The sequence below is a fragment of the Myodes glareolus genome, chromosome 12, assembly GCF_982192425.1.
Source record: "Myodes glareolus chromosome 12, mMyoGla1.1, whole genome shotgun sequence".
NCBI lineage: Eukaryota > Metazoa > Chordata > Mammalia > Rodentia > Cricetidae > Myodes > Myodes glareolus.
The window spans coordinates 30090805-30105887 of record NC_142037.1 but is presented as its reverse complement, the minus strand read 5'-3'; the positions used below and the strand labels follow the sequence as shown (position 1 = coordinate 30105887).

The 15083-nt window shown below is 44.0% G+C and overlaps 1 protein-coding gene and 1 long non-coding RNA gene across 3 annotated transcripts in view; both read left to right on the top strand.

The window, feature by feature from the left end:
- Positions 1-52: 52 nt before the first annotated feature.
- LOC125392096 (uncharacterized) lies at positions 53-12316 on the top strand. Its single transcript, XR_007229392.2, has 3 exons — positions 53-222; positions 11813-11965; positions 12048-12316. It is a non-coding gene; the product is annotated as an uncharacterized LOC125392096 (long non-coding RNA).
- Positions 12317-12778: 462 nt separating this feature from the next.
- Msra (methionine sulfoxide reductase A) overlaps positions 12779-15083 on the top strand; it is a 313151-nt gene continuing 310846 nt past the window's right edge. Inside the window, exon 1 of one of the 2 annotated variants that reach the window (XM_048421858.3) lies at positions 12779-12984. In XM_048421858.3, coding sequence (XP_048277815.2) covers positions 12849-12984 — 136 coding nt within the window. In that variant the 5' untranslated portion in view covers positions 12779-12848. The remainder of the gene's footprint in view (positions 12985-15083) is intronic. The other variant, XM_048421857.3, reaches the window with a different exon arrangement.

Below are 15083 nucleotides of genomic sequence, written 5' to 3'. Positions count from 1 at the left end.
CCCTCTTTGTGAGGTAACAAGCCATTCCTTAGGGGTGAAGGGAGGGCCCGAGTGGCTATGGCAGGCTTGTGTCTCCTTTCTTGTCCTCTCTCCTCCAGGAACCTTTGGCTAAGTTAGGGCTGCACCTGGGAGTTTGTTTACCAACACAGTCCTTGGTTTCCCTGTCACGACTCAGCTCAAGGGCATCACCATGACCTTGAGGATTAAGTATCACCCAAAGATGTGAGTATTCTTGGTTTCGCGGAAGGTGGGGCATCAAGGTGTAGAGCGCGTCTGCAGTTCCTTTGACTTGTGTGCTGATTGTAAAAAGGAAATTCTATTTTGGTGTGTGTCGCCTGTTCCTGAGGGGAGCCAGCTGCTGGGGTTGAGTATGGGGTGAAAGAAACATAGCTGGTGGGTTTCCCGTCTCTGCTGTGGTACATCTGGCTTCACACCCACGGAGCTGCTTTTGTTCTTTGGACTGTGTTTCCTGAAAGCATAGGTTTCTTCAGACTGGTTTTTATAACTGCAGCATCTAGGCACACTCCTGGTGTGATAAAAACCGTTCAGTACGGTGTGCCTTATTTCATGAATAGGATACACCCATAGGCTTCCTCTCCTTCCACTAAGAACAGTCTTTATCAATACTTATTTTAAAGTATCCTTGGGGTTAGAGCCATTAGGAATTTTAATACCTGTGCATTCCTTGGATAGCAGTTCATCAAAAAACACCCTGTAAGGAAAGGCCAGGAAAGGATGGAGCTCATATTCATTGGGCATAGCTGCTGAGCAGATGATGTAGTTACAAGTGGGAGCCACCAGATGGCTTACGGAAGTGAATTTATCTCCAACCAAGAAAGCTTAGCAATCTGAGGCTCGAAAAAGCAGCGATCGGAGAACAATCAAAAGGTTTCTCTTTAACGAACCCCAAATAACCAGCAACAGCCCCTCACAATCACCTGACATCCTTGATGGCTCTGGACAGATTTTGTAGTGAAAACACCATCTTTTTTCATTCTTCTTCTTCTTCTTCTTCTTTTTTTAAACCTTCTAATGTCTCCATGCTTTAAGAATTACAGAGTAATCACTGAAACTCAATTTAATTCCACAAATATTTGTGGAGTGCTTAAGTCTCAATTAAACCTTCTGAGCGGCTTGTGGAAGCATATGCCACCCAGAGCACAGCTTGCTAGACACGGAAAAATGTATGGAAGACTAAAGGCAAAGATGGATTCTTCTCTCTTTGTCTTCATGCGCTAAGATCACCATTTCAAGGAGAGGTGCTGGTAGAAAGAGAGCTGTGGCCTAGAAAATACCTGTGTGTAATTTGTAGGTGAAATTAGTGACATAAAGCAGAGACTGTGAGCAACTGCGGCACTTATAAACTGAGACGTGTTTTATCTTGCATTTGCATAATGAAACCAGAGTTAAAGTTATTTGGCTAAAGAGTCTCCAAGGTCATTTGAAACTAAGCCTAAATGTATTGCCCTCTGGAAAGACACAAACCACTGGTAGATTGTGTTCAAATGGTTCTTCTTCTTCTTCTTCTTCTTCTTCTTCTTCTTCTTCTTCTTCTTCTTCTTCTTCTTCTTCTTCTTCTTCTTTTCCTTGACTATTTAGTGCCATGTAAAGTGTTTGGAATATACTGATGGGTTTTTATAATTTGGAGACATAAGGAATTACAATGCATGCCTAGTTAAAGATAATTCCATCTGTGTACATGTGCTTGGAGGCCGGAGCTGGATACTGGGCGTCCAACTCTACCTTCTTCCAGGAGATAAGATTTCTCACTGAACCCGCAGTTAGACTGGCAGGTGGCAAGTTGAAGGGCTCCTCCCATCCCCATGCCCGGCAGTGCTGGGGCTGTAGCTGTTGTGGGGGCCACACCAGCTTTTTAGGTAGATGCCGAAGATTTGAACTCAGGTCCTCATGCTTTCCCAACAACCACTTTCCCTCACCAAGTCTTCTCCCCAGCTCCTGTGGCACCTGCTGGTTAATGACGCACATCAAAGAGGTTTTTAAAATAACTTTTCAATGTCAGCTCATTTTTAAAAATTCTGAATAAAAGTTGAAGCAGGCCAGGCATGATGTTACACTCTACAGTTTCAGTGCTCAGGAGGCAAGGGCCAGAGGGTCAAGAACTCCAGGCCAGCCTGGGCTATATAGCCAAGACCCTGACTTAAAGAAACAAAGGGGAAAAAAAGGTGAATCAGATATAAGGGAATTCAGAAAAGATTATTTCATAATGCTGAGAGCATAGCATGTCCTATAATTACTGGTTATTGGCTTAGAAATATTTGTGTGCTAATAAGAATTGAGTAAAACAAATCCCCCAAACAGAGAACCAGAGCCCTTTCAAGTGTAAACTAAAATCAGACAATCAACTCCTTAAAGCATAGATTTCACCTGAAAGGATAACAGTTCTTGATAAATCTGAAGTAGAAATTTTATCTCTCTCTTCCAGCTATGAGTAAAGTAATATGATAGAGGCTAGCAAGATCTCTTGGTACGAGTGACCGAGAGAAAAGCCTGCACTGCTCCAAATGGGTGACTGGCTCTACCTTTTTACGAAGACGTGGTGGTTCATCTTTGCACTTCTTTATTTTGTTAATCAAAGTGTTTATTCATTTTCTCTGGAAAATTTTAAAATTGAAAAGTGTGGTGGAAAAAAATGCAACATAGCAGGGCATGGTGGTGCATGCCTTTCATTCTGGTATTCAGGAGTCAGAGGCAGGGGACTCAGACTGAGAGTGGGAGGGCAGTGAGTTCCAGGCCAGTCAGGATTATAATGAGACTGTGTTTTAGCCAGGATTACTATAGGGTGAAACACCATGACTAAAGCAAGCTGGAGAGGAAAGGGTTTATTTGACTTACACGTCCACATCACAGTTCATCATTAAAGAAAGTCAGGACAGGAACTCAAACAGGGCAGGAACCTGGAGGCAGGCAGGAACTGATGGTAAGGGCATGGAAGGGGGCTGCTTACTGACGGGCTCCTCAAGGCTTTTTCAGATGCTTTGTTATAGAACCCAGGACCACTAGTCCAGGAGTGGCACCACCCACGATGTGTTGGGTCCTGCCACGTCAATCGTTAATTAAGAAAATGTTCTACAGGCTTGCTTACAGCCCAATGTCATAGAGACATCTTCTCATCTGAGGCTAACTTCTCTCTGATGACTCCAGCTTGTGTCAAGTTGACATAAAACTAGCCAGTACACCTTATTGCACAATTAAAAAAAGCAAGTTATACATAGTACACACACACACACACACACACACACGCACGCACACACATACACGGCGGGGATAGATTTTTTTTCTTTCAGTCTTTTTTCCTTATGACTCTAATAGGACACTATCCAACTGTATGTATGCCTGTAGGTGGCCAAGATAATTCAAAACTTAAGGTAGAGTCATCAAGAACTCCCAAACAAAGAATTTTTAAAACAAAGTTGTGGTGGTAAGGCAACTGTCTAGCATGTGTAAGATCTTAGGTTCAACTTCTAATTTCTAGAACCCCATCTCCCAAAAGAGATTTTTTTTAAAAATACAATCAGGGAGGGGATCATCGGACTGCTCCCTCAGTCCTCCAAGAAGCTAGATGTGTCCTGAGTACAGGAATAGATGGTCTGCCATGGGGAGAAGTCCCCAGAACCCTTCCTCCAAAGCTAATGGAACCGGACTTGCCCACAGATGCTGGTAAGTCTATAATAGGGGATCAGATTTTTCCAAGGGAGTGTCTGCTGGCAGTGTGTGCCTGGAGATCAGATTTGTGCTCTAGGAAAAGGACTGTGGAGGGAGGTGAGCTGCAGAGGAGTCCCACTGGTATGCATAGAGGCAAACATGCATGCGTGCATGTATCCCTCCTGGACTTAGCGAGCATGTATGCATGCATGTATTCCTTCTGGACTTAGGGACACCTTGGAAGGAAATGAGATAAATTCATTTTGATCCCAGAACTCAACTTCTTAGACTGTTGATAACAACCTCATCATGTGGGAGTTGTAAAAAATAAAAAGGCAGTGGTAAAAGGTTTTTGAATGTTCAAGGGTAGAAAATAAATTCAAAATCAGATACATAGTGAGTGATTGCAAGCCCTCGTCCATGTTGCATAGTGTGACTTTACTGCAACCGTGAACACAGAGCACACACACATCACACCTCTTATACATATGCCACATAGTACCAACAAACACTGCCTGCAGCACCTTAGCTCAGGTTAGACACTCTTGCATGGTATGTATGTATTTTTACTATGTATACCATTGTCTGCCTTCATAGACACAGTGGTTTAATTTTGGTAAGCAAAGACTTCCAGGATTTTTCTGCCATCATTCCTCAGGGTGTAAGTATCAAATTACTTTATATTCTGTGTTGTATTACATCAGAACATGTGGTCTTAACAATTACTGTTTGAGTGGCTGACTTGCATTTTCATAACACATTGTTAAACCTGTTTTTGTTTGGGATTGGACAGAATTTCTAATTCCTGAAAAGCCTTTAAACATATTTCTGCCATTTTATACTGTGTGTTTCTGTGAACTAGTGTTCTCAGTACTGACGATTATAAAATCAAAATGTCAGTCAATTCTGGAAGATGTTAAGGATGCTCTAAGTCCTATAATGTCAAATAACCAGAAAAGATGCAATTCTTCATGTAAAAATTAACAAGTTATTTATTATCTGCCTTATTATTCTACAAATTTGCTTTCATCTTTAATAAATAGTGAATTTATATATATCAAAGAATATCTTTAAAATGCACTTCTTGATGATTTATAATCAGTAAATATTTGATCTGTAGAAGTATTTTTTTATATACCTGAGTTCATGTCAGTATTTCTTGGGTTAAAAGGGGTCACATGTGGAAAAAGTTTTAAAAGCCCTGATAAAAGACACAATGTGACTAGGTTTCCAGGGATGAAGGGCTTCCCTGCAGCCAGGGACTTTTCTGGTAGTAGAGTCCTGTGTCTAGGCGTCATGTTCTGGAAGTCTGACAGGGCAGCAGCTTAGGGTCTGCAAAGGGCATGGGCAGAGTCCACAGTGTGACCTGCAGTTGGACAGGCTGGCAATCCATCCACCAGATGGTGGACCTGTTTCTTTATCTTCCCCAGTCTCCAGCTCTGTAAGAGCCTGACCCTAGGAAAGGGAGGAGGGAAGCTGGGGTAATGCTGGACTGGGAGGGAATGGGGTATGAATGTTACAGGCAGGCGAGTGAAGTCTCCCAAGGTGAATCGAACTGGCCTGAGGTTTAGTCTCAAAGAGCAAGAGAAAGTTGGCAGGGACCGTCTGGATATCACTGGGTGGGAAGGCAGAACGAGAAGGCGCCTGTTCCTCCTCTCAACCCTGATCTTTCTCAAATAATGATAATGTGTTTGTAATTAGAAAGTCAACAAAGTTCATTAACTGCTTATCATGTGCCCTGAGTTCAAGCTATTTAATAAATGAGCCATTAAACTGCTTTATCTTTTTCTGAATTAAAAAACTGCCATTAATAGTTGTGAGAGAAAGATGAAGAAAGTGACTTTCTACTGTCTAGAGAGTTCAGTGTGGGTGTGTCTTTGTGTTTTGCTAGGCTTCCCTCCTTTCCCTCCCCATTTCCTCTATTGTTTTGTCTTTAGACAGCATTTCATACTATATCCCAGACTGGTCTAAAACTCATTATGGAGTCCAGAGGCTGACCTGAAACTCGAGGCAATCTGCCTACACCAGCCTCCCAAGTGCTGGGATGACAGGAGCAAGCTATAACCAGCTACTGCCTCATTTCCACTTTTTCTTTCTTACACACACACACACACACACACACACACACACACACACACACACACAAACACAATAATGGTTGAAAATAGTGTACTTAAAACAGGTTTCATCGAGATACCCAGACCTCACTATCTCAGTCATTCCACACACGGATTCCAGAGAATTCATATGCTTGGGAGTATTGTCCTCTGCGAGAAGATCCTGGCAGCTGCAGGCAGCAGGGGGCTTTTCAATGCCACCTTTTAGACAGGTAAATTTCAGAAATACCTGCTGATGGACAGATCACAAAATGCTCTCTTTCGGCTTACAAAGTTTGTGGTTCAGCGAGTTTAGAGAACTCGTGATTGCTCTCTCCTGTCCTCTCAATGTCACAGAGAAAAGAGATGACACAGTAAATATCTTGCCAAAGGTCACAGAACTGGTTAATCCAAAACCAGGTTTCCATCTAGGCCTTCCCTTGGATGCTGATTCCCCTGGCTCTCTGCTCAATTCGTCAACCGAGGCTGTGTGTGGCCTGCGGTGCTCTGGGGTTGTCTGTCTTTTCCTTAGACTGCAGTGGGCAGCAGCATCTGTCACAGGTGCTACATTAGGCAGCCTGTGGAGTGCGCTCTCTGGGATCATCCTGTTCCACTGTTCTATATTGTTAATAAATAATTACAGAAGAGATAATGTTGATAAGTTTGTTATTTATTTTTATTATTGCTACTGTGTGTTTGTGTGTGTGTGTGTAAGACAGAGGGAGAGAGAGAGATTAATTTTTATACGGATCCGAGGGCATTCAAATAATGAAATAAAAGCCCATCTTTCTTTCCTTCCTACATAGTCCAGGTTTTCCTCAGACTCATGATCTGTCTGCCTCTGAGTGTGGGAAGAATACTATATGTATCTAGTCCACTGAGCATCCTGTGGTGATGAGGAAGACAGAGATAGATTCAGGCAGATGGTCAGGAGATGCTGAGACTAGGCCTGGCAGTCATTCTGCCAACACTGACTCAATGCAAACTAAGTGTCTGACTTGCAGTGGGCTTTGGGGAAGCAGTAATTATCAAATACTAACATGATTCCTGCCTGCATAGAGCCTACTGTCCTGTGGAGAAGATATATCTCTACTGATTATATGATTAAATATCGTTACAGTCACACTCTAACACCTACATGTGAGTACGTATTCTAGGCACTTTTCCATTTTAACTTATTTAAGCCTGGTGTTTATTGTGAATTCCAGGTTAGCCAGGACTATGTAGTGAGTCCTTGTTTCAAAAGAAAACAAATAAAATACAATAATAAAACCCTCAATCAAACAATTCCCTATGCTGACACACTGAGTCACCTCCCCACCATTTTCCCTTAAGTTTTATATCCTGACAAACTCTCTGAGACAAAAGAAAGGGTCACTTGTCAATCACCTTCCTTAATGCATCTGTTCTCACCAAGTGATTGCTTATTTATTAATTTACTTTCGGCAGTACTGGGGAGTGAACCTAGGCCTTCATGAAAGCCAGCAAGCTCTCCGCTACTGTGTTATATCCAAGCTATCTTTCCCCTTCCTTTGGGACAGGTTCTCATGAAGTTGTTCAGTTTGGACTCTGTAGTCCAGACTTGCCTAGAATTTATAATCCTCCAATCTTGATATCCAGGGTAGCTGGGATTATAGGAGTGTGCCACCAGGCCTGACTCTAAAACATGTGATTTAGGGGCTGGAGAGCCAGTCCTGGAGACAAGAGCACTTACTGCCCTTTCAGAGGACTTGAGTTTGGTTTCCACCACCCATATCAGGTGGCTTAGAACTGCCTGTAATGAGATCTGATCCCTCTGGCCTACATGAGCACCCACATGGTACACATAAACTCATACAGGTGCATGTGCACGCACATACATAAAAATAATAAATCTCTTAGCCTGGCAGTGGTGGTGCATACCTCTAATCCCAGCTTTTGGAAGGCGGAGTCAGGCAGAATCTCTGAGTTCAAGGCCAGCCTGGTACAGGACAGGCAGGGCTGCACAGAAGATCCTATTGGTTGCTGATCTCTGGTTCTCATAGTCTCACAGCTCCACGTCGGTCACTGGGAGAGGAGATAGGATAGAAGGGGAGTGTGCTGCTCGCTTCTAAGGTCATGACCTTGGAGCTGCACAGAACTGCACCTCCCTTCCTGGAAGAGTCACTTCATCACAGGGTCACACCTAGCCATCCTCACCTGGAAGACCAGGCCCAGTTTGAACCTGGTGGCTCTGTTGGTGTTCAAACATGAGGTGAAATAATGGCGGGTGGGGGACACATGCTGGTCTCTTGGGAAGGACCCTGAAGGGGGGCTTTGACCTTTTAACGAAATCATTCCATTCTGCATTCCATAAAGACTACAAATTTCAAAGTCAATGTTGAAGAGAGTCAGGGCCACCCAGCTTGGTTTTTCTGTTTGTTTTGGTTTGGTTTTTTGTTGTTTTTGTTTGTTTTTATGGTGAAGCTGTGTTCTTGAACTCGGGACTTTGAAAAGCTTAGATTTGAGTCCACGTTCTCTCTCTTAGTAGCTGTTGGTTTGGACCCCTCTCTGAGCCTGTGTTTCTTCACCTGCAAAACTTTGAAAATGGGTTGGAGCGAAGGTTAAAAATAAAGCGTGCGGCGTTAACCGGAGCTCCCTGTTTAGTAATGAAGTCGATTCTTATTTCACCTTCCTCTTAAAAATTCAGGAAGATAATCCATGCAATTCATTAAATTCCTCAGACAGCTCTGTATCTTCTGGAAGCAGGCCGTATATAGAGCCACTTGGTTATAAGTATGCAAATGTAAATGTCGCTTAAGCCTTTTATTTATTCATTTATAAGGGTGTCTCTCTACCTAGGTAAGTGAAACCTTATCTATTTGAGTGTGCCAGGGTGCCTCTGCTGTATTTGCAGCTCAGTAGAGAGTATGGGTGATGGCCAAGCGCCTGCTGAGAGTACATGCTGGCTCTGGAGCATCCTCTCTGAGTCATTGGCATTCTTTTTCTTCAGAAGGCCTGAGTCTTCCACGTGCATGGTCCTGCTGATGCTTGGCCCATGGTGGGACACAGTGAGCAAACTCATAAACCAAGGAAGGCTCTAGTAGAATCTTAAGTCGTAGTAATACAGATGCGAATTAAGGTAAAACAGCCAAATGCTGTTTGACAGTCATGATCAGGAAACAAGTATGTTCATTAGGGAAGTCACGTGTCAGTACTTAGATAACAATCAACTTTCTAATCCATGCTTCAAGTGTTGATTTCTTCTATAAGGTTTTAGGTGTTTTCTGGTTTGGATACAGAGCTCATGTAGCCCAGGCTGGCCTTGTGCTCACTGGATAGCTGAGGCTAGACTCGTACTCTTAATCCTCTTGCCTTTACCTCCCAAAGACTGGCATTACATGCTTGTACCATCATGCTTGTTTTTCCCACATGTGTGTATATACATGTTTCTGGAGATCAGACATCAACACTGGGTGCCATTTCTCCATTCCTCAGGTGTACCATCCTGTAAACGGGCATCTCTCTCCCTCCACCTGTTCACAAATACCTAGTGGCGGCTTCCCAAATAATTGACTCAGAGAGCTAATATTACTTATAAATGATTGGCTGATAGCTCAGGCTTGTTACTAGCTAACTTGTACATTTTAAGCTAACCCATATTCCTTATTTACACTCTGCCATGTGGTGGTACCTTAATTAGCATGGCACGTTCGTCTCCCTCTCCCTCTGCATCTAGCTGGCGACTCCCAACTCTGCCCTTCTCCTTCCCATCCTCCTTAGTTTGGTTGTCCAGGTTATGCTTCCTGTCTGGTTACTAGTCAATCAGCATTTTCATTAAACCAATTCAAGTGACAAATCTTCACAGTGTGTAAGAGGATTATTCCACAGCACCATCCATCTTGTTTTTGTACTTATTTATTTTTGAGGTAGGTACTCCTGGCCTGGAGCTCACCAACTAGGCTAAGTTGGCTGGGTAGCAAGCCTCTCCTTTCTGCCTCTCCAGTACTGAGATTACAAACCTTAGGTGCAGAACGGCAGTGCTGGGGATACTGTCCTATAGGACTTTAGCAGGGTAAACAGAAGGACCATTATCAGGCAAACAATCATAAAAGTAGGTTTCCTAAGGAGGATTCTGTTTACCAGGAACCAACCTTAATCTCCCTCCACAGTCAGCTACCTAGTTTCCTGTAATCTAGGCAGTTTGTATTTGTGTCAGCTCAAAGATCCCGGCCTGGTGTGCAACTGTCTATATTCTGTCAATTATGTTTCAAATAAACGCTGATTGGCCAGTAGCCAGGCAGGAAGTATAGGCGGGTCAAGGAGAACAGGAAAATTCTGGGAAAGAGGAAACCCATTTCTCCTCAGTCCTTTCCCATTCACAGAAGAAGAAAGATGTGATTGTCCCGCTAAAAAAGGTACCGAACCATGTGGCTAACATAGATAAAAATAATGGGTTAGTATAAGTTATAAGAGTTAATAAGAAGCTAATTGGCCCTGGGCTAATGGGCCAATCAGTTTATTATTAATATAGACCTCTGTGTGATTTCTTTGGGGCTAAACGGCTGTGGGACCTGGTGGGAGACAAAAAACCAGACAGGACAGGAAAACCTCCAACAACAAATGGTGCCAACGTGTGGACAACTGTATCCACATCCGCCCTCCTGGCACATAAAATCTGCCTGCATTTCTGGTAGTTTGCTTGTCTCTCTGCCCCCACTCCAAGATTAGTTTGATCACCAATAAACCTTTCTTTCTACTCATGAGTGGTCCAGTTTGGTGGTTTCACTGTACCCTCAATAACAGCAAGCTATGCTCCTGTGCCCAGCCTCTTTATGTGGGTTCTGGGAATAGACTAAGGTCCCTGAAGAGGGAGCATGTTTCCTCCCAGGAGTCTGACACACTGAAGAGAAATAACCTGTTTTCTTGAACCGGTTGTGTTTTCAGATTCTTTGTTGCTCAACAGAAAATGTGTAGACAGTGTCTTGAAGGATATAAAGTGTTAGAACAGGATAGACTTTGTCAGAAAGCCCGAGTATAATTACAGGAACGATAAATCAGCACGTGTTAGAAAATATGGGGGGGGGGGAGTAGCTCAGAGGGAAGTAGTTGGAGAGTCTGAGGGAAAGCAAGGCCTAGTCTTCAAAATGGCATAATTATTTCTCTCCTCAAAAAACAAAACTCAGAGGCTGGGTATGGTGGCTCGTACCTTTAATCCTAGGACTTGGGAAGCAAAAGCAGGTGGATCTCTGTGGATTCCATGCGAGCCAGGGCTATAAAGAGAGACTTTGTAATGAACAAACAACTCAGCTATCACAGCTATTTTAGTAAATGAGGGAAGAAACCATTGTTTAAAGGAAACTTTAAAGAAACTGGGATACTTCTTTCCTTCAAAAAGATGGTAGTTTTCATGAGTGTAGCATAACCACTAGGGTCCTCAAGAACATTTAAATACTGTACAAAGAACACTCAAAACTGTTCAAACTGGGGCCAGAGACATGACTCAGCAGGGCAAGGTGCCTGCCACCAAGCCCGATGACCTCAGCTGGATTTCCAGGACCACAGAACAGGAGAGAAACTTTAGTAGGATCTCACTACTCCACACAATAAAATTCTAAACATTGCTTCTGTTTATTTCTTCCCATTTTCCCTAAGTGGGTAATGCTTGTATTTTTATAAATCTTGCATACTAAATGTTTATGGATTGTGGTTCTGGTGTACCTAACATTACATAAGTAGTTTCCCGCAACATTACAAATTCTTCCATTACACATTCACAGTATTTAGTTATGAAGTTTTTTTTTCCTTTGTTTTTCTGAGACAGGGTTTCTCTGTAGCTTTAGAGCCTGTCCTGGAACTGGCTCTTGTAGACCAGACTGGTCTCGAACTCGAACTCACAGAGATCGGCCCGCCTGCCTCTGCCTCCTGAGTGCTGGGATTAAAGGCGTGCGCCACCACTGCCCGGCTACGAAGTATTTCTTGTATGTTTCCATGTTCCATCAACCACAAAACAGAAAAAAGCAAGTCAGTACGTATCAAAAGGCAGCAAAACAGAAGTACAACATATTTTCTTTGACAGACTATTTTGTCTTTAGTGACTAGGCCCCCTTCAAGCCTGGAAGAGACACCTTGGGATGATTTCAGGCAAGGCCTTGTAGAAAGAACCCGCTTGGCATCATTTCACGGCAAAAACAAATCAAAAGCAAACTGTGGATACAAGTTGGCCCAGGGGACTTCTACAGTATAAGGTAAACACCTTAATCTGTTTAACGTTGTTATGTCTGGCAACATTCTATACAGCACGCTAATCCTCCTGTCCTTCTATTACAGCCCCACATGAACACAAAGTGGTAACTAAACCCACAGAAGAGCTTCGGTTCAAAGCTCCAAATCCCTGTGGGTGCTAATCCTGTTCCTTCCTTCACACGAGCCTGTCCGCCCATTTTGGCAGAGTGTGTAAACCAAAATCTCCTAGACGGACCTCTCAAGTCACTCATCTGGCCCTAGTGACCTCAAGATTAAGGCGAGATTTGTTTTAGGAATATTCTGATTTCAGAAGATGGATCCAACTGTATCATTAAATCAACGCGTTAACAAAGTATTTGTGCCTGCATCCTTTTTTTTATGGACTGAAGAATGTATTTATACACACATACACTCATATATACATAATATATCAATTATATATTTATGTGCATATTTATATATGTACATATATTTCACATTGAGTACGTAATCCTTTGTGGTGTTGAGAATCGTGCTTTGGATCAATTCTACTGATCAAGATAGATCCAATAGAAACAGACAAAATTTCTAGCTGTTTATCCATCCATCCTCTTACAATCTGCCTTCTAGCTCTCTGCCATTTTATGCACACACTGATTTCCCTTTTCTGCTTTGTGGTTGACTGAGCACGAGAAACACACTGGAAACCCTGCTTGGCTAAGCTCTTCCTGGGCACCAGGAACACGGGCGGCGGACGTGGTGAAACGGCAGGAACTTTAACTAATACCCCGCGGTGGCGTCCAGCCAGAATAATTTTTGGCCCTAGTCGCTTCTCGTACTCAGGAAACTTTGCCCCTCAGAGACGGTCAAGTCCGGAGGTCGGCCGGCGGGACGGATACGCTGCCCATGCTCTCCGTCGCCAGAAGGGCTCTCAAGCTACTCTCTGGCCCAATCCCGGTACCGAGAATGGGCGAGTCAGCTTCGAGGGTCATCAGCGCACAAGAAGCTTTGCCCGGCCGAGCCGAGCCGATCCCCGTGGCAGGTAAGACGGCTTGAGCGCTGAGCATGCGCGCCGAGCCTGCGCACTGCGCCCTCCCGGAAAAAAACCCCGCGGGGCCTCGGGCGAGTCCCAGGTCGGGGTCTGCGCGTGCGCGGAGGGCAGCTCTTTCGCCTCCTCCCACATCCCCCCCCACCCCCCCTGGTTGTCTTTACCGCATCCCTCCCCCGCCTTCTCCCGCTCCGGGACGGGTGGGTGCTCAGCAGGGCAGTCTCCTGTCTCAGTGCTTCTCTTTGTTTGACTCTCTTAAGACAAAACAGGCAAAACAGGGCGCTCTGAAAGAATCTAGCGTCGGCATCTGATGCAACTATGCTGCAGGCTTGCAGCTCCCTGTCTGGAGCTAGTAAGAGTGCAACCTGAGAGCTGCCTTAGACTCCTTTCTCACCTAGGCCGCCAGGAGAGTCAGGCAATTGCCAGTTCCCGGGAAGTGCTGGAGGGAGCCCTAATGATGCGACCTTGTGTTTTGAAGTGGAATTTTAGGCCAGAGCTGGTTGCCAGAATCCTTCCCAGTTTCTAGTTATTTCGAAGGCTTGCTGGGCTTTCTCCTCGGTTTGCAGGATCCTATGAATAGGACAAGGTTTGCTTGTCCTATGAATGAGGCCTCCTGGAGATGTTTGTGCTCACACACTTAAACCCCAGGTGCACTTTGGAAGATGAGCCGATTACGTGTGGGACTCAGTTTTCTCCTTGTACCACTTAGGACCCTGAATTGAATTCAGATTGTGGGGCTGGTTGGTAAGCGCCTTTACCTGATAAGCCTTGTTAGCCCTATTGTATTTCTAGCCTCCACTCTTGGGGGTATTCATTCTTGGCAGGTTCTTGCTGGCCCCGGTGTAGAATCCAAGTTCATTTACTTCCCACTTGGAAAGGGACCCTAATATTTGAGAGAGAGTGTATGTGGAGACAAGTAGATTTATTTGGTAAACTAGCAAAACCAGAAGGTGGCCTGGTACATGAGAAGATCGAGCAGCACATTGCTCCTTGGTTCTCCCCCCCATTCCCGTCCCAAAATATTAGATCAAAAGGGAATTTCTTATCTTCGGGAACCTAAGATAGAATACTAACTAGTCCCCATTCTCATTCCAAGTTCCTTCTAGATAAGGAATTCTCAGCCATCACACGGCTTTTGGCCCTTCTGCTTCTGCTAATTGCTGTTGGCTTTCATATCACTGAAGCCTTAACTAAATGATGATAATTCCTGTCTGGGTACCATTAAGGTGATGATGCTAAAACCCCAATATCAGCCCCTGGACCAAACACTTGCAGATGACAGCAACTGGATAAGGGGAAACACTTTGCTGTTAATAATGGGAAAATAATGGGAAATAGTCTCTATTTGGAACAATCCCCACATGGCTATGTCCACCTCTGCAATCTCACTCAGAATCCAGTGGAAGCCAGCTTCGTGATCCCATCGGATGACATCTGATGGGCATGTGCCGCTGGCTTGACACCCTATGTTAATGTTCAGGTTTTAGACCAAACCAAAGACTCTTATATCCTGGTTCAGTTAGTCCCCAGAATAGTCTACTACCCTGATAATACAATCTTTTACCCACGAAAAAAGTCACTAGGATGGGGAACATGAAGTCAACACAGCTATCTGTGGGTCCACCCTCCTAGATGTCAGCTTAGCTGGAACCAAAGGAATTGGAACTTCCACCTTGTCATTACAGAATCAGAACTATAGGGCCTTGAGAACAGCAATAGATGCAAAGTTGCTGCCCTGTTGCACATTTAAAAAACATTGCTCTCCTCTCTAGTTGAAATAGTACTTCAGAATAAAAGAGGCCTATGCCTCTATGCTAGCCATTCTGGAATTATCAGGGACCGGATTATCATAGCCCGGCTTATAAAGAGGCTTCGTGATAGACAATCGGAAATACAACAATATAAGCCTGTAAATCAAACCAATTTCAAGGATTTGAGATGATAGACTACTCAAGAAGGCAGGGGAATGAGAGAACCAAGCAGATGCCATAACAGTCTGCTTGATCTCTCAGAGACCAGGCCTCAATTTCAGTTTCCTGAGCCTGAATAAGCAGTTTCTGAGGAAGAGCCACGAACAAAGGACAATCAGTCTC